Source organism: Sus scrofa, chromosome 11 (assembly GCF_000003025.6).
Source record: "Sus scrofa isolate TJ Tabasco breed Duroc chromosome 11, Sscrofa11.1, whole genome shotgun sequence".
Taxonomy (NCBI): domain Eukaryota; kingdom Metazoa; phylum Chordata; class Mammalia; order Artiodactyla; family Suidae; genus Sus; species Sus scrofa.
Window position 1 is genome coordinate 78,618,398 of NC_010453.5, and position 19,632 is coordinate 78,638,029.

Below are 19,632 nucleotides of genomic sequence, written 5' to 3' on the forward strand. Positions count from 1 at the left end.
AGGGACACAGGGGCAAGGGCGCAGGTCCGGGCGCCTCCCCCGGCAGGGGTGTGGGACAACATAGCTGATTAGAGCCCGTGGGCCCAGATCAGACGCAGTCCCCAACCCTCGCTCTCGGGTCTGGGTTACTTCGCAGTAACAGGTGACCTGAGTCCCAGCTTGCTTTTCCACAGACCCCTAGCGGCCAGCGCTCTGCAGCAGGACACGGCCTCAGGCCACTGCTGGGGGCAGTTTTCACCGGCAGACAAGCCCGTGACCACAGACGCGTAGGTGTTGACTTAATAACAAACCACACAGGCTCATGTTTTATAGGTTCTCCGTGTCACAGGTAAAAATATATTTCTAGAAACATGGCTGTACAGCCCACAATGAGGAGTTAAGAGTGTGCGCTTGAACCCACTCTTTGAAGACTCCGGGCTGCAGCGCAGCAGCAGCTCGGAGCCCTCAGCACTGGGGGAAGCCACGCAGACGGGTCACCCCTGCGCCAGCAGCTTAGCCCGGCAGCGCTCCCTCAGCCTGGTGATGTGGGCCATGGACAGGCTCCCCGGCTCCGAGAATATTTTCTGGAACAGAAATGGCACGAGTTTAGAACTGCCCGCAGTTTAAACTCAAAACATGAGTTCAGAACCTGGTTGGCGCTGGCCCAGCTGCCGGGCAGCGTCTCATCCACTAGTGGACGAAGAAAGGTCACCAGTCTCCCTTAGACTTTTTAAAACCGGAGACAGAAGGTGACAAAGCTCAGGGTCTGACCCAGGACGGGTGGAGTGGCGCCGCGGGTGCTGGGGGCACCTGCCAGTGACAGCACGCAGGCCCATGGGGCCTCGGCTCCAGGCGATGGCGCGGGGAACCTGGTCACAGAGCCCCAGGGCAGGCGCTACCTCCCAGGGCACTGGGCTCGGCCCCTCCGTGTGGGGCACTCGTGTGCCTGGGTCACACTTCCTCATCCTCTTTTGTATTTTAAAAATTTTGGACCAGTCCCATAAAGTAAATGTGTCAGATTCTGAAGTCGGGCTCTGAACCCTCAGAATTAAAATCGGGTAACATCTGGTCCAATTTGCACTGAGTGTTGTTTGTTGTCCTAGAAGCCGGTCTCCCATTTCCACCTCCTAAGTGTATATACCGCAGGGCAGCACTTCAGCTCACACGCTGGGCAGCAGATCTCCAGAACCTTCTCGTCGTCCCAAACTGAACTCTGGGCCCTGACACCCATCACCCTCCTCCTTTCTGGCTCTGACTCCAGCTCCTCCAGGGGCCTCACAGACGTGGAATCAGGTTTGACTCCTTTGTGCAAGCCACTGAGCGCGAGGTCCTCCAGCCCCATCCTCATAGTAGCAGGTGTCAGAGCTCCCTTTTTTCAATTTTTGTCTTTTTAGGGCCATACCCACAGCATATGGAGGTTCCTAGGTGAGGGGTCGAGTCAGAGCTACAGCTGCCGGCCTACACCACAGCCACAGCAATGGGGGATCCAAGTCACGTCTGCGACCTACACCACAGCTCGTGGCAACGCCGGATCCTTAGCCCACTGAGCGAGGCCAGGGATCGAACCCGCATCCTCATGGATATTAGATTTGTTTCCACTGTGCCACAACGGGAACTCCTGTTTGTGGTCTTTTTGACGATGGCCATTCAGACAGGGGTGAGGTGTCCTCTCGTGGTTTTCCCTGCATTTCCCTGCTGGTCAGCTGAGCATCTTCTCACATGCCTGCTGCCATCCACACGTGTTTGGAAGAGTCTCTCCAGGTCCTCTGCCCATTTTTCAATGGGCTCCTGTTGGTTTGTGGTCTGTCTGGGTGCTTACCCCCTACCAGGCGTGGTTTGCACACTCTCCTGTGAGTTGCCTCTTCACTCTGCTGCTGGTTTCCTTTGCTGCACAGGAGCTTTTAAGTTGGATGTGGTCTCAATTTCCTTTTTTGTGGCTGCCCCCACAGCATGCAGAAGTTCCCAGGCCAGACACTGAACCTGTGCCATAGCAGCGAGCCAAGCCTCTGCAGTGACAGCACCAGGTCCTTAACCTGCTGAGCCACCAGGGAGCTTCTGGTCTCGCTTTTCTATTTTTGCTTTTGCTGCCTGTACTCTGTTCTTTTATTATTTATTTATTTATTTTTGTCTTTTTAGGGCCGCACTTGTGGCATATGGAGGTTCACAGGCTAGGGGTTCAATCGGAGCTGAAGCCGTTGGCCTACACCACAGCCACAGCCATGCCAGAGCCGAGCCGCATCTGCGACCTACACACAGCTCAGGGCAAGGCTGGTTCCTTAGCGCACTGAGCGAGGCCAGGGATCAGACCCACACCCTCATGCATCCTGGTCGGACTGTTTCCACTGTGCCAAGACGGGAGCTTCCCGTGCTCCGTTCTCTCAGTGTCGACCCTGTAACTGCTGACCCCACAGTGGCTCTGAAGCCAGCCAGGGCCGGCTGTGAGCAGACGTTTAAGTAAAGGAAGAAACCAGATTTGGAAAGTGGACACCGGGAGAGATGCAGACTTGTGTCTAATATGAGAGAGGCTGCCTCCCGGGGGAGCAGGAGGTGCTGGGGGGGAGCCGGCGGCAGCCTGGGGACGCACTTCCGAGGCGGCCCAGCCCCCGCGGCCCATCGCGCTGCTCCAGCGGCAGCTCCATCACTGTCTCTATTCTCTGGGACACTGCGTGCGCTCACAGGGCTCGAGAGCCGTCTATGCGGGAGCTGCCGTTTTGCTGAAATACACACACAACCCTGCAGAGACCACCGAGAAGATGAGGCCAGGGCCACGTCCCGCCAGCCCCTAAACAGCGGCAGCACACGGCGGGGTTACTGCCGTGCAGAGTCGCCCCCGCCTCTGCGCCTTCCCCAACCGTGTGCCGCTCGCGGGCCTCACAGCAGTGGTGCTCCCTGAGCCCTGACTGCGGGCGGCGCCCCGCTCAGCGCCGACAGGCTCTCCACCTCGGAAGCACCTCGGTCCCACTGTCCAACTCCAGCTGCATGAAATGTCCAGAAGAGGCCAATCCACAGAGGCAGGCAGCCTGCTGGGGCCACGGTGTGGGGGCTGCAAGGCTCCCTTTGGGGTGACTCTGGCTGTGACGGGGCCACACGAGCTGAAGAGAAGCTACTCAAGACCCTGAAGTGTCGCGTTAAAGGGGGAACTTGGTGATTTTTAGAATTTCTTGAGACTTTTATCACAAAAGACCTCTCAACACTGGGCCCTAGGCAGGGCCTGTTCCCTCCCCCCATCTCCCTCCTGGAAACAGTCTCAGGATCCTGCCGGCAGCTGCACAGGTGAAGCAGGTGCCAGGCCCCACGTCAGGCAGGGGCTGCAGGTGCTGCCACTGGGGCTGGAGGAGGAGGAGGAGGCCCGGCGCTGAGACAACCCTCAGAGGCGCCAGCTCCACCTTCCTGCCGCACCTCCCCCACCTTGGATGCAGCACCCACTTCATTGTCTACACAGCCTGCAGCAGGCCCAGGACCCAGCAGGGAGGCCCTGGCCTCCGCGTGGGACAGACCACGTCCATGGCTGTGGAGCTGAGGTGCAACGGGGGCCCCGGGTAGACCCCTGGCTCAGGAAGGGCCCAGGACTGGGGGCGGCCACCTCCCAGGCCCCAGAGAAACCCAGCTGCAGACCAGGCAGGGCTGGCCTACGGGGCGGGCTCCCCGGCCACATGCGCCCCCTGACTCGGGCTGACGGGGGGAAGGGGGCGGCTGGTGGCCGGGGTGGGGGGGGGCCCAGCTCCGGGAGAGGGTGGGCCTGGAAGGGCCAGAGCCCTGGCGGGGGGCGGACACCCACCTGCATGAAGGCGTGGCACTCGGTCACGAAGCCCCCCCTGGTGATCTCCTTGAACCGCTCACAGATGTCGGGGACGCTGGTGGCCTCCAGGATGAAGGCCTGGTGCTGCTTGATGAGGGTCAGGGCCACGCGGAAGATGATCTTGGAGCCTTCGCTGAACAGACAATCCCAGACGCGGAGCACCGTCTGCGGGGAACAGGGTCGGCGTCCGCGCGGCCGCCCCCACCCCGGCCCCGGTCCCGGCGGGGAACCCTCACCTCCACGGGCAGCACGTCCACGAACAGGCAGATGAACCAGCGCGACACGACCAGCGTCCACAGCACGCCGTGCCCGTCCATCAGGGCCGCCACCGCCGGCAGCTTGGTCCTCACCAGCTCGCCGAGCACCTCCTGGTCCATCCGCAGGCCCAGCATCGAGGGGCTGTAATAGTCTGCCGGGCAGGGGGCGCTCAGAGCGGGAGGGAGGGGCCGGGGGCGAGGCCGCAGGGAGACCCTGGGCCAGGACCCCGGCCGCGGCGCAGGTACCCCTGGAGCGGCCCCAGACCGGCTGTCCTGTCCCTGGACAGCGAGGCCTGCGGGCGGGGACACTACCAAGTCCCCGCCATGGACGGATGAGAAGCAATCCCGGCCCCTCCCCGTGGTGTGTGTCCTCTCCCATTGCAGAGGAGAGGACCAGGGACACGTGACGGTCACGGGCCCGCCGGCCGCCGCTGAGGGGCCTGCTCAGGCCTCCCGGGGCTTGGATGCGGCTTTTCCCTGAGAAACCCCCACACGTGCCCGCAGTGGCGATGGGCTTGGACCCCCTTCACTGGTCACCCCACTGGGCCAGCAGCACACACGCGTGTGCCCACGTGTGCAGGGTGCCACCTGCCTGCGGCCCCTCCCCAGCCTCCTGGGTCTCCAACTTTCCCCAGGCATTCTGGAAGGAGCCACCGTGCCCCCACGCCCAACAGCCAGGCAGAGGCAAGTCTGGAATTTCCTGTTCACCCAAAGGAAGGCTGCCGCTCGGTTTGGTAAAATCAAACAGGAACACTTGGCACACATTCTGTGCCCGACAGGCACCAGGTCCTGCTGCCACACGTGGCCTGGCAAAGGGACAGATGTCCCTGGTGAGCATTCTGGGAAAAGCAGGACCGCCGTGAGCACTGACGTGATGCCAAGGTCACGTCGCTGGTTTTCGGGGCACACACACCACACACTCACTGCTCCACGGAAGGCCCTGGAACTCGGTTTAACAGAGGCCCATTCGGTGCTAAGTACCCGGGATGGAACGGCGTTCCCTCACGGCCCCTGGCCGCCCGTCCCTGGTAACTGAGTGGCGCCCTGGCCCTCGGGGAGAAAGGAGCACAGGGCTGTGTCCCACAGGATCCTGAGCCCCACGGGTGCCCCCCGGGGCAGGTTAAGCGGGAGAGACGAGTGGACTTGCGAGCTGTGTGGACGGTCTGGCCTCGGTCTCCGTTCCGGGGCTTAAAATAGTCAAGGTCACAGCCCAAGCCTGCGCGGCTGGAGCCAGACCCTCCCGCCTGCAGCGTGGCCTCCTCGCGTCTGTGCCTGGCCTCACCTCCCTGGGGCCCAAGTCAGGCCTCTCCCAGTGTCGGTGTCATCACACTTTGCCAACAGCACAAGGAGGGTGAGCCCTGCACCCCCTCTGCCAGCCGAGGGGATGCCCTCAGGCCACACCTTCTAGTTTCAGGGCGTCCACCCCTGTTTCAAAAGGGTGAACAGGCCAGACCAGCTCACCAGGACGTGCACACATGAGCGCACTAAGCCTGACCCACTAGTGTGATAACCTCGGCTCCTGGGCGGGCGCTGGGGGGAGAGGCCCAGACCCAGACGTGGGCGAAGCCATCTAGGCCGCGTCCCTCTGATCGGAGCCGGGCCACCAGGCTCACCCTTGCGGAAGAACTGGCCTCCGTAGTTTGGGATCTTAAGAGAACAAAGGCAGGTAGGACGAAGCAGCCACGGCCAGGCCAGGGAGACACGGAACCGTTGTGAGGGGGTGAGTCAGCTGCAAAGACGGCAGCTTCCGTCTCCAGGGTAACAACTAGCCTGAAGCGCATGGCTCAGCTGGTTCAGGAATCAACCAACCCGCTTGCGCTCCGCCACTTGCCACTCGCCTGGAACCAGAGGGACGATGACGTGGGCCTTTTCTGATCTCCTAACTTCAGGACTCTGACCTTGGCAGCGATTCTGTGCTGAGGCCCCTTGAGGGCACCCTCAACTTACAGCACCCCACACCTGCTACTGGGGACACCACCCTGGGAGGGTCCCCGCGCCACCTGCTGCAGGGATCATAAAACCCTCCCGCTCGGTGGCGCCACGTACACCACAAGGGGAACCCAGTTTTCGGGAACAGCATGTCTGGACATTGTTGGCCAGAGACCTGCCGACTTGGGACAGCAGAGGCCTGTGAGGTACAGGTGAAATCCTGCAGGTAACCCTGTGACGATGGAGCAGTGACACTGACTCCACTCCCCAGGGAAGTGGTGCCTGAGGGCTTGGTCCACGGCCAGAGGCCAGTGCAGCATCCACAAGACCTGTGATTGTCACTTTGTTCACACCGTCCTTCTCTCTGCCTTCGGCTCCCCCTTGATTCAACTGCTCTGAAATTGGGGCAGCTGGTCCCAGGGCAGCGTCCGGCGGCCTCTGACATCCTGCTTCAGGGCCAAGACCCGGGCGCCCTGCTCACCAGACAAGGCGGGTGGCTGCTCAGTTTCCTGTTCTGCAAACTGCCTATTAGGCGTATTCTCTTTTTCTGTCTTTTGTCTTTGGGGGGGCCGCACCTGCAGCATATGTATGAAGGTTCCCAGGCTAGGAGTCCAATCTGAGCTGTAGCTGCCGGCCTACACTGCAGCCACAGCAACGCCAGATCCAAGTCGCATCTGCAACCTACACCACAGCTCACGGCAAACGCCAGATCCTTAACCCACTGAGCAAGGCCAGGGATCGAACCCGTAACCTCATGGACATTATGTCAGGTTCTTAACCTGCGGAGCCACAGTGGGAACTCCTGAACTTCTGAAAATAGAATATGTCTGTCCGTTTTTGGTACAACTAACAGAGAAACAGCTAAGTATGACGGAGGTGCTGAAGTGACCGGGTTTGTGCCACCAGAGCTCAGAGGACACAGCACATGGCCCTGCCACTCCGGCAGCCAGAGACACCACACACACCCCACCCAGTCCTGACTGCTTATCTATTTTCTTTTGTTTTTGAATCAAGACCTGTTTCTGTTGTATGTCAGTTTGACTGAACCTTATAATGATCAGAAATGACATTTTTATGGACTTAAGAACAAGTCTATGTAGTGTCGCGGGGAGCAAGCGGGAGCCCCGCTTTTCTGTCTCTCCAGGACGGCACTTACTGCCCCGACACCGCACACGGCCACCTGTTCATCCCGGCTGTGCTGTCACCACCAGGCTTTTAGGCTTTGTTCCCTGATGTGCCCCTGCCCGGAATCGATGGCAGCTGGGGACGTCCGTCGTAACACGGCCTCTGGCGTAACTGAAGCAAACGCCTCCCGGCTGCCTCTGTCTCCTCTGACAGCAGGTCAGACTCTGGGGCAGCCCGGGCAGCTGGGTCCTCCCCACCGCTGCCCCCCAAGCACAAGGAGAGCACCCTTCTTTCCGGTGCCACGCAGGCTCACTCTTCCTGGGGGCGCGGCGCAGGCTCGGAGCCTCCCGCGTGCTCAGCCGGGACACGGATCAGCGGTTGGGGTAGGCCTGGAACAGCTGCTCCAGGTGAGCTTGGGACCCACGCATGCCCCGGGCTCCCCCGCTGGGTGGGCACACGGAGCCCTGGGCTGAGCCCCCCATCCCCAGGAGGCTGGGGGGGGGCAGGAGCAAGGAAATGGGGGGGGCAGAGAAGGCCCGAGTGCCCGGGGCTCGTCCTGGGGCTGTCAGAACCCCATCCAGTCACGACCTCACCCCCCGGCCTGATGTCACATCTGCTGAGTCCTCCACCACCCAAGATGGACCGGCCACGTGTCCCCAGTGGGTCCTACTGTCTACACTGCATCACAGAGACCAGCGGCTGTCTATTAATTAACTTGTAATTAAAACAATATTCATTAATACACAGAAAGTTAGAAACAATGAGATTTTCACCCTGAGAAAAGCTGTGTCGCAGCGGACAGGAGCCGCGCGGTCAGCCACGCAGGCTCAGAGACACGGCGCCCGCCCGCCAGGGCCAGGAGAGGCCACTGCTCCGACTGGAGCCCAGCCTCTTATGTATGCATTTATTTTTTTTTTTTGCCTTTTTGTCTTTTTAGGGCCGCACCTTTGGCATATGGAGGTTCCCAGACTAGGCGTCAAATCGGAGCCACAGCTGCCGGCCTCCACCACAACCACAGCCACGCGGTATCCGAGCCGCGTCTGTGACCTACACCCCAGCTCCCGGCAACGCTGGATCCTTAACCCACTGAGCAAGGCCAGGGATCGAATCCGAATCCTAATGGATACTAGTCGGGTTTGTGATCACTGAGCCATGACAGGGACTCCAAGCCCGGCCTCTTGAATGCTCGTTTCTTTCCCTTTTTGGCTGTGCCCGTGGCACATGGAAACTCCAGGGCCAGGCGCGAACTCGCACCAGAGCAGTGACTCACACCGCAGTGGTGTCAATGCTGGAGCCTTAACCCACCGAGTCACCCGGGAGCTCCTTAGTTCTTGTCTTTTCAGTTCAAATGCAAGATGTTCAACCTCAACCCTCAGACAGTTTGTTGTGTTTGGTCACGTCTCAGCTGGAAGCAACAGTTAGGGGCTCGCCGCAGGGTCAGCGTACCCGGAAGGATCCTGCCGACGAGGGCGTCCAGCAGCCAGAAGGCCTCCTCTTCGTTCTTCGTGATCAGAATCAGATACCCCGCTATGAAGTTCATGCCCTGGAGTCAGACAAACGGGAATAAGGCCCCCACGCATGTAACCCCCCCAGGGTCCGCGCTGAGTGTCAGCCCCCCTGGATCCACGGTGAGTGTCACCCCCCCAGGGTCCGCGCTGAGTGTCAGCCCCCCAGAGCCCACGGTGAGTGTCACCCCCCCAGGGTCCGCGCTGAGTGTCAGCCCCCCCAGGACCCATGGTAACCACCCCCCCCAGAGCCCACAGTGAGTGTCACCCCCCCCAGGGTCCGCGCTGAGTGTCAGCCCCCCCGGATCCACGGTAATCGCCCCCCCAGGGCCCACGGTGAGTGTCACCCCCCCAGGGTCCACGTGAGTGTCAGCCCCCCCAGGACCCATGGTAACCACCCCCCAGAGCCCACGGTGAGTGTCACCCCCCCCAGGGTCCACGCTGAGTGTAACCTGCCCCCAGAGTCCTGCTCGCCTGACTCCACTTTCCCGGCTCTTCCCCAAAACCTGCCTGACCCCAGAACGGCCGTTTATAGGAGCTTCAAAAACCAAGGCTCTGCCATCCAGTGACACCTGCAGTCGAGCCCAGCGCCTCCCGCCTTAGGACAAACTGAGGCCTCTTGCTTCAACTACCAGCAACCGTGTGACGAAATCACAACCAGCTCCCCCAAACTAACCTAATATGCTAACGGCCAGAGTCTCTCTGTCAGAGGAAACCACGCCAACGGCCACACCCCCGAGAACTGTCAGGAGGGTCAGAGGCAGAGGGACCCTGAGGACGCCTGTGATGAAGCCCGTCTGGGGAACTCGCAGCACACCCGCCAAAGGGCAGATGCTGCCACAACACATGGCGAAGGTGACCCCCGGCTGGGAGAACAAGGGGACTCGGGAAGCGGGGCCGGCGCCCTCCGGGTGACCAGATGTCAGACCAGTTTTACACGCCCTTCTCTGTTGCTTGTCTACACCTTCTGAGACAAACACAGGTTTCTCCAGGAACAAGGGGGAAATCCAGCTATGGACAAGACAGACTTGGGCCCAGAGACATCAGCACAGAGAAAGGCCACGTGAAGCTGAGGCTCCGCCCCCAGGACTGAGACCAGACTCCGGGCTGGCTCAGCATCACGGCAGCCACGGGACGCTCATGTGTGCGCGTGTACACGTGTGTGTTTCCCAAAAGCCAGGAGAGCTTCGGCATCAGGCTAATATTTAAAAGTGAGTGGGTTTTTTCTCTTTTCCGGCCGCACCCACAGCGTGTGGAAGTTCCCTGGCCAGGGGGTCAAATCTGAGCCTCCGCTTCCAGATCCTTAACCCACTATTATGGGCTGGGGATTGAACCCCCACCTCCACAGTGACCCCAGAGGCTGCAGTCGGATTCTTAACCCACTGCACCACGGCAGGAACTTTTTAAAAAACCCACCAGGACGGTAAGCAGGAGGGCCCGAGGACAGCTTCTTGGTCGGCCTGGCCCCCAACCCCCGGAGGTCAGCTCCTGTCCCAGGGCAGTAGGTCAAGGAAGTCGCAGCAGCTGACAAGGACGGATTCTGTCCAAGGACAGTCCAGCCCAGAGGCCTCTTTTGGGAGGAGTAGCCGGAAGACACAACCCGGGAGCCACTCCGGCCGTCAGAGGGCGTCCTCGAGCACCCTCCACCCCTGGGGACGCCAGCCTCCAAGGCGGCCCCGAGCAGGTGTCCATCCACACGGTATGGGGTGCATGTGTCACATGGGCTCTGGCCCCCAGCCTCTTGGGACACTTTTGGCTGAGCCTCAGCGCAAGGGCCTCGCACGCGGGGGGAGCACGCCCTCCTCACCCGGTGCCCCCGCCCCCCGCCGAGGGCACGGCTCCTCCTGCTTTCTGGGTGGTGACCTAGCGTCCCCACGATGCTCCAGATGGAGGGTCTCCAGGGAGGAGCGAGGCTGGGGTCCTGCCCCCGAGCAGCAGCTCCACCCAGCAGGTCCAGAGCAAAGGGCTGTCCCTCCCACTGCTCCAGAAACAGGGCCCGAGGGCACCCCCGCCGCCCAGGCATACGTGGACACACACACACACACACACACACACACACACACACACACACACACACCATTTGCTCCGAGGCCACCGGGGCTGGTCGCGGGAGTCCAGTAAACACAGCCCGCATCCCCTCAAGCTGTTTCCCCGACCCCAGGCTCGGGGCTGGCAGCCGAGGAACCCCTCAAGCACCCGTGCTCCGCTCTGCTCGCTGGGCGGCAGCTGAGTGGCAGCCTGGGCCGGTCGGACCCGGGAGCCTTGACAGGGCAGGTGTCCTGCTCACCTGGCAGTACCCCACGCCGCGGTTGTGGTGCCCGTAGGCCAGCAGCACGTTGTACAGGGTTCTCTGCAGGCAGGGCTCGGCGCCCTTCCGGAACCTCACGTTGTCGGGGAAGGTCCTGGTCACGTCTGCGGGGAGATGGACGCACAGACTCACTCACCCGGGGTGGGCACGGGGACCGCCCTGGCCCCCAGGGGAGGCGCCCGGCTCTGTCCGGGGTTCCGGGAATGGCCTTGGCCTGGCTGGTCACCCCAGGAGGGCCTGGCCACCCTTCCTGGAGGGCAGAGGTGCCCCCGCCCCCCTTCTCTGGCATCAGCCACCAGGATGGCCTGTCTTCCCCGCAGTCCCCACAGCCCCCTGGGGAGGGCGAGGGGACAGGTGACCAGCTTACACAGAATTTTGGAAACGGTTCCCAATCCTGAAGACTGAGGCCACGAGGAGGTGGGAGACTCCCTGGGAGAGGGTCACAGCTGAGACGGCGACAAGCGCTAGGCACGGCAGGCGCGGGCTCTGTCTGCAGGAGGGGCCGGGCCCCTGCCCGCGACCCCAACATAAAGAGCCCTCAGCCGCAGCCAAGGAGGGTCCCAATCACCCCTCCTCTGACTCCACGGCCCCCGCCGGGGCCAGACCAGCCGAGCTGCTGCCGTGTGGGTGCACCTCCGGCACACAGACAGACACAGGGCTCGGGGGCCGCAGGGACCCTGCTCCAGAGGGGCCCAGGCCCAACCTCCGCCCTGAAGAGCGAGGCCTCCGCAAAGCAGCTCCCTTACTGCTCAGGGCATGTGTTTGTCATTGTATGTTTTTGTAACCCAAAAGATTGTTTTTCAGGAATTCTGAACACTCCCCAAATAAGAATCGGTCAGGAGGAAGTGGTGTTTCTCACCACTTCGGACCAGAGACCAATGGCGCTCATTCTGGGGTCGGTCTTACTGGGACGCTTCTCTGGGCTCTGCCTCTTTCTACCTCCCGACTTCCACTGAGGCAGACGCGGAGGGACCTGCCGTCAATGCTCACGTGGCACAAGGCACCCACACTGCTGTCCCTATAAAATGACCTCCAGACGCCTCCAGAGAGACACTGAATGACCGTGTGACCCAGCGATGCCCTTTCACCGCCAGCGCCCCCAAACCTGAACTGGGTCCTGAAGAAACACCTGCCCGCCTGTGTTCATAGAGCAGAATTCAGAGCAGACGGAAAGCGGAAGCTACCCCAGGGTCACAGACAGATGACGGACGCACAGACAACCGGGGTCTACACCCGCAACGAATATTGTCCAGCCTTCGGAAGGAAGAGAATTCTGACACCCACCACACATAGGTGGGGACTTTGTCCTCAGGGAAATAAGCCGGTCACAGAAGACAAATACCGTGTGATTCCACACGAATGAAGCCAGATTCTTAGGGACTGAGAGTCTTGGGGAGGGGGGGTGGCTGGGGGAGGCGGTCAGTGGGGACAGAGCTTCGGTTTAGAAAGGTAAAATGGCACATTTTATCATAATTTTAAAAAGGTATCCCAAAACTCTGGCACTAAGTAGACCCTTTACAATTCATTTTTCAAGCAAACAGCCCCATCCAACCTTCTTTACCGGCATCGGCTGTCCCCCAGCCCTAAGGTCCCCTCAGGCCGGAATCGGCATCTCCGGCCCTGCGGAGGGACGCCCCGTGGGCTGCGGTCACAGCCGCATCTGCTCTCAGACCTTTGGCCGGGGCTGTTGCGTGATCCAGATGCAGCAGGCAGGCTCCCCACCCCACCCCAGCTCCAGCCCTGGGTGTCCGAGAGCCCCACTCTCTGTGCTGGGGACACATCACCTTCCGTCACAAGACAACCTCTCAGAAATGTCAAGTCATCAAATTTTTTAAGTTGTTTGTTTAAATTCGTAGTTCTCTCGTGGTGCAAGGGAAAGGGATCCTACTGGGAACCATGAGGTTGCAGGTTCGATCCCTGGCCTCGCTCAGTGGGTTGGGGATCCGGCGTTGCCGTGAGCTGTGGCATAGGTCGCAGACATGGCTTGGATCTGGTGTTGCTGTGGCTCTGGCGTAGGCTGGTGGCTACAGCTCCAATTAGACCCCTAGCCTGGGAACCTCCACATGCCACAGGTGCGGCCCTGGAGGGACAAAGGACAGAAAAGAAGGAAAAAAAAAAATTCATAGTTCTTGAAAGACATTAAAATAGAAAGGCATAAGTATTTCCTAACAATCTAATTACCCAATACAGATTAAACATTTTTTTTCTTGGAGTACTTTGAGCTTTTAAGAGCCTGCGACCCTACGCCTATGTGACTGGTGAGGAAATTGGAGGAAAAAGAAGTCAGAAACGCAGGATGCGAGCCTCCCCATGAGGTCGGGGGAGACGGGCCCTGGGCTGAGAGCAGCCTGTCGGGCTGAGCACGTAGGTCGCGGCTTCTCTCTGGCACCTCAAGGAGAAAGTTCACAGCAGGAGCTGAGCTCTGCGGGAGTGAAACGATAAGGTGACCCTCCGTCACTCCTGGGGTCAAGGAGCCCTCCCTGACTCCACACGCACAGCAAGACCTAGGGGTCAGAGAGGGAGGGGGCGCCAGGTCGTAACACGCCCTGATACCTCCTGGTAACCTTTGCTCTGTAATCCATCTTTTTTCTCTTTTTAGGGTCACATCTGAGGCATATGGAGGTTCCCAGGCTAGGGGTCGAATAGGAGCCACAGCCACTGGCCTACACCACAGCCGCAGCAACGCTGGATCCTTAACCCATTGAGCGAGGCCAGGGATCGAACCCTCAACCTCATGGTTCCTAGTCGGATTCGATGCCGCTGCGCCACGACGGGAACTCCCTGAAATCATTTTCTTACCACCCAGCTAGACGCTCAAATATTTGCTGAACCAACTCAAGACACTGCTCTCCCCTCAGAATGCCTACGTTCTGATTCTCCTTTGAGAAAATCAAGATCAGTTGGCGCATCTTTAACAAGGGAAGTTCCCTCATGGCACCTCGACTTTGAAGGCAGGGTGCAAACAGGCTCCCTTCTGGGGTGCGGCCCACCCGCTCCAGGGCCTCTGTCCACCTGAGGGATGGTCGCCGCGCATCACCTGTCCTGATGGCCTCCTCCAGGCTGTCATTCCTCTCTCCCTGGAGGAGACGGTGGTAGTAGCCGGGGTTCCGGTCCATCTGGGCCTGGGCTCCGCTCACCCCCATCCAGACGCGGGCGCGGTGCTCCAGCGGGACACCCTTCCGGATGTAGCGCTTCACTGAAACGAGGGAGGGGCAGCTTCAGACAGACGGGCATGTCCTGAGGTCAGAGCCACAGGGACGGCCCTGGGCACACGGCATCTACAGCCAATGCGTTCAGCTCCGCTAAAACCAGGAAATGAGACGTAAAAAAGATGCAAAACTTCCTGGGCCCCCCCCAAACTGCTGTTCACACTCATACAGAATTCTGCTCTCCCCCCACACCCAGGACAGAGCGGGGCCCCTGCACCCGACCTCCTGCCTCCGGCTCAACACAGATGGGCTGCGAGGGTCACCTCCAGCCCCCTCCCTGCCCGCCCTGCAGCCTGTGCCGGATGCCGCGGCCGTGCGCATGGGTCCGCCGCAGCCAAGGCCGCAGCTGGACTCAGAAAAAGACGGGAACGACAGGCCTGGTCACAGTCCAGGAAAACACTGGCTCCAACCTTACCGACTCCAGCCCCAAGGGAGCCTCAGCGGCCGGTCATCCTACGCAAGCCCCTCAGAGGGAACCCCGAGCGGCCGCTGCTGGGAGGGACGCGGGGGCAGGAAACCCACAGCCAGAGGAAGGAAAGGACAGACGTTCCCTCCATCCGGCAAAGGCAAAGAAAATGCAAGAAACCCTCCTCGGCAGCTTAGCAACACCTGGGGATCGGGGCTCGGCCGGAACATCCCGGGCAGCAAGACCCGCTCTGCTCCTCCCACTCTGTGCACTTTTACCGCAAAGGCGGACCGTTCGGCCCTTCCTCCTCCAGTTTAGGGTGACTTAAGACGACCTCAGGGGCCGCGTGACCCGGGAAAGATGCCCCGAGCGAACCCATCCCCCCTGCTGCGCGCAGGGGCAGGGGCTGTTCCACCTGAGACGCAGCCAGAGGAAAGGGCTGCGAAAGTCAGCGGTTCCCACCGCGGCGCACTGGGTTAAGAATCCGCCTGCAGCGGCTCGGGCTGCTGAGGAAGCTTGGGTTCGATCCTGGGCCCTGGAAAGTGAGTTAAAGGATCTGGCATTGCTGCAGCCGAGGCTCGGATTTGATCCCTGGCCTGGGAACTTGCAAAAAAAGAAAAAAAAAAAAAATCAGTGGTTGCTCCAGGTACAAACAGAAACAGCTGAAAGAAAAACAGGGAGCGCAGTATCACCACAGCACCCACAGAATAAGGACAAACGTGGGTAAAAACCGAACAGAACGTCTCAGTGAAGGCGACAGGGCAGGCCCCGGACCCCCTCCTGCCACCCTGCCCCGTGCGGCCAGGGCCTCCGCCGCTCGCCCTGGCTCGGCCCCCAGGCGGTCAGATAAACAGGATCGATCTGGAGCGACCCTGGACCCTGCTTCTCACGGGGTTACGTGACTGTGCATCTGAATTCACAGAACCAGGTGACAAGAAGCGTGAACGCCACTGCACTGCAGGTTTTAAAGAATTCATATAAAGTATAAAAAGGAAAGGGCACAACAGTTAAGCCCCTGGACTCAGACGGGGCTCTGCGGCGGCGGCTCGCGGCCCAGGCCCCGAGGCCCCGTCTGCTCACTGGTGAGACGGGCAGAGCACGGGCCGGGCCCCGAGACGCAGGAGGGCGGGGACTCCAGACGTCCAGCACAGCTGCAACAACACCCCAAAGTTTCCGAGAGTAAGGGCTCCTCATGTGGATCCGCTAAGTGCTTTGGGAGGGCAGGGCCTGCCTGTCCCCAGAGCCCGACAGGGTCCCCAGGGCAGGGCCGACCTCCGCTGTCCTGAGCGAGTGCGAAGCGGCCGGGAAAGGCTGCCGGGGACCTTCACATTCGTCCCAACAAAGCTGAGCAGCATCCCGTTTTTTTTAACACTTGTCTTGGAAAATACACTTCTGCAGCTTCACTCCAAGGCGGTGCTAAAGGCTAGCCCGGGAGGACGCCGACAGGGACTCCTCGCCCCTCCACACCGAGAAGGGAGCAGAAGGGGCCGCTGGACTCGGCCTCCGGGCCCGGCACGTCCACAGAGGAGGGAGGAGGAGAGCCTCGTTGGCGTGCACAGCAGCGTCCCGACCACCGGCGGGGGCTCTGAACTCCTGATCTGTAGGTGACGGACCCCTGGACACAGGAAGATAGTGGCACGGACGGAAGTCCTCGCAAAAAGAGGCGGAACGCAGTAGGGCCACAGGGCAAGACCGGCCGAGGAACAGGACCCCGGGTCGCACAGGTGCACCGGCTGGGGTCAAGGCCAGGCTTCCAGACTAGGCCTGTCGCACCTACCCACACAGGGGTCCTCCACCCCAACCGTGCCCTCTTCCCTGGGGTGTCACGCACCCAGTGACACTTACAACCACACACCCGACCACGCTACAGTCAGCCTCCAAAGTCCGGCAGGGAAAAGTTGGACTCCCATTTCCAGGATAGCACGTCCACTCCTGTTACTGCCTCTCTCAGGCGCCATGGGTGCCACAGGCTCTCTGGCCGTCACACCCGGAAACCACGCTAAGCTCCCGCTCGACAGCCTGGACCACGGAACTGGGGAGGCCCACACCCTCTGGCCAGATGAATCCGTGTCCCCATTTCCTGGAAGAACGTCAGGCCACCACGCTCTCCCGTTCACCTCGACACTGAATCCCATCTCCAGGCCAAGGGCTCACTAGGAATCAAATGTATTTGTTCCTAAACCTGTCATGCCAACCATACTCGTTGCCATAACTACACAGCCGAACAAATGTTACATAAGCAAAAAAATGAAAGCACAAAAGCAGTGATGACGACGTCCATAAAACCCAGTTAAATTTTCAGAAAGAGCAGACAGAGACAGGCGCTCCAGAAAAGCAACAGCAAAACCTCTCCAAAGGAGCCCGACAAGAGGGAAGATGGGGGACCCGCCCCGCGTTGCCGCGGCTGCGGGGCGGGTCCAGTCCCGGGCCTGGGAACCTCCGCACGCAAAAAACAATGAAGATTGGGAAGGGTTCCGGATCCGGACTGCTGTTATTCTCGGCCCACCTGGGGGGACCCCGACGCTGGACAGCAGACACAAGGCCTGAGGTAAACTGGTGGGCCCACCAACGACAGGACAGACTCACGACAAAACCAAAGGGGAAGGAGCAGGCCCCGTGTTTTCCGCAAAAACAAAAGTGCGCGGGCCCGTGACTCCCTGCATGCACGCCCTGACCTCTGGGTCCACGTGGACACGGGGCTTCTCCTGCATTAACGCAACTGCACCCAAGGGCACCCCGTTCTTGGGAGGGGACATGGGACAGGCACTGGGGGTCGGCTCATGGGACCGGGGCCTGCGCAGGAGGGAAACGCAACGACATGCCACGTCTTTGCGCAACTAAGATGTTTCATCATGTGCAAAAATTGTGTTTGTTTTTACACACCAGTAGGAAACGTTTAAAATCAGATCACACAGGGCAATACGAAGGCAGAGGCGCCGCAGGGAACAGGTTAACATGAAGGAGCAGCGCTGGGGACGCCACCTTCACCAGGACCTCGGCTTTGGGCTCTGGACGCCAGGACGTCCCACCTCTGAGGTCCCCGCAGGCTGACTTAGGAAGCGTTCCCTTACGGGTGTTTTACTAAGCTCTCCTGGCAGTCACAGCCCTGGCAGAGGGAGAGGCCGGGGCGAACCTGCCCACACCAGTCCCTCCGGTATTTCCCAGACACGGCCTGCGGCTGAGGCCGGCCCTCTGGGATCTATCCACCAACCTCTTTAAAAGCAAAAACTGACCTGTCGCCCCCTTGCTTAAAAACTGACTGCTCTCTGCCTGGTCGCGGGCCGGCCGTCTGCCCACCTGTGCCCGGGCAGGGCCTCAGCTCCGCGCCAGACCTCCTCCCAACACTCTCCTGCTCCCTCACACAGCTCAGTCCCTCGTGGGTCGTCATGTGCGGAAGCCCCCTCCGCCCTCTGCCCCTCTGCTTGAGCCCCCTGACCTCCTGGGCACACGTCTGCCCTCACCACCTGCCGGGCAGGTGCCCCTAGTCTGGCCTCTGTCTAGGCAGCATGGGCAACAGTGCGGGCAACCCCTTCGTGCGTTCATTCATTCAACAAACACTGCAGCGATCGCTCCCAATCCCGCAGGCAGGCAGGAACCAAGGATAAAATAAGTAAGCGAAAGGCTGCATAGACAGGAGCAGGAGACAGGCAAGAAGGCAGAAGTGCGGGCCTGTGAGGTGTGACGAGAGGGCCCGAGGGCTTCAGGAGGCATGAGGCCGGGAGCCGGCACCGTGGGCGGAGGAAGAGGTGCGGGTCCACTAAGGACCCGCCTCTCACTCGGAGCGGGCGGGGCGCTCAGTCCAGAGGTGTGCAAGCGCAGAGCCGCGGCCACGCTCATCCTGAGGAGCGGGAAATCAGGTTTCTTCTGGAAAGAAGGCCATGGTCGCCATCCATCTCGAAGGGAAGATAGGAAGCCCTCGCTTCCTGCACAGGCGCATCGGCCTCAGCTGTGAGCCCGCAACTCCTGCGTCAAAGGGCTTCCCGGCCGCCTCCCCCAGGAACCCCGACCCCCGGGGGCACCCTCGGCTGTGACTTGAGCTCCGGGGAGTGGGGGGGCGCTCAGGCTCCGAACTCACCCGTCATACTCTTCTGGACACCACCGCCTCCCTTGAGAAGTTTGGACCATTTTATGGCTCTTCTGGTGAGTATCACCAGGTAGGCGGAGAAAAACTCTTCATAAGCTGCATAATCAAAGTCTTCAGGCCTTCAAACCCGTACGGATCAACCCTACGGCACAAGGAGGCCCGGAGTAAAGCTCCGCGCGCACTTGGGACGGGGACCTGCCGTGCGGAGCTGCGGGCCCGCGTCGGGGGCGCAGGAGGGGGCGACGGGCCGAGCGCGGGCGCGCACGCAGCCCAGGGGCGCGCAGGCGCGGGCACCACCGCACCGGATCCGCACCCGCGCCCGCGCGCCTACCTGGGGACGCGGTCCCGCGCCGCCTGCGCGCGCCCCGCGGTCTCCATGCGGGGAGGGCGGCAGGGGCGCCGGGGCGCGGGCCCGCGGTGCCAAGTCCACCTCCCGGGACTCCCGGGACTCCCGGCGGCTCGCGTCCTTCCGCCGGGCCGCGGGCGCCGGGAGGCGGGACTGGGGCGAGGGGAGGGGAGGGGAATGGGGAGGGAGGGGTGGGAATGGGAGAGGAGGGGAGGGCGGGGCGGGGCGGGGCTGGCGAGGGAGCGGAGGGGCGGGGGGGGAGGGGGAGAGCGGAGGCTGCACCTGCTCCTGCCGCCCCTGCGCAGGGCGGCGACCGGGACTGTTGGAGCCGGGAGCCTGGGAGGGGCCGCAGCCCTGCAGGCCGCCCGGTCCGCAGGCAGGAGGGAGGAGGCCGGTGGGATGGGGGATGGGGGGCCCGGGGGCGGGAATGGAGCTCAGCCTGGCAAAGCTGGCTGAGCAGGTGCGGCGGGGACCACCCCTGCGCCCCACCCAAGGGCCTCCCGGGGCCTCCGGGCCTGGAGCAAAGGTTGGCGATGAATTTGCTGTGGATTCTTGCGACAGCCTTTTGAACCTCAGAACCGCGCAGGTCCAAAGGCCAGAGTTCTGACCCGTGACCGCTGTTTTAATATTCATTGGGCAGAAAAAGATTTTTTCCCTTGCTCTCTCTCCTTCAGCCTTCTCTTCA

The 19,632-nt window shown here is 61.2% G+C and overlaps 1 protein-coding gene across 1 annotated transcript; it reads right to left on the reverse strand.

The window, feature by feature from the left end:
* On the reverse strand, positions 323 to 19,105 carry GRTP1 (growth hormone regulated TBC protein 1). Its single transcript, XM_021065974.1, is given in 9 exon segments — positions 323 to 563; positions 3,758 to 3,943; positions 4,015 to 4,187; positions 8,536 to 8,632; positions 10,882 to 11,006; positions 13,940 to 14,098; positions 18,593 to 18,724; positions 18,727 to 18,743; positions 18,933 to 19,105. Coding segments are annotated over 9 exon segments (1,026 nt in total). The 5' UTR covers positions 18,980 to 19,105; the 3' UTR covers positions 323 to 473.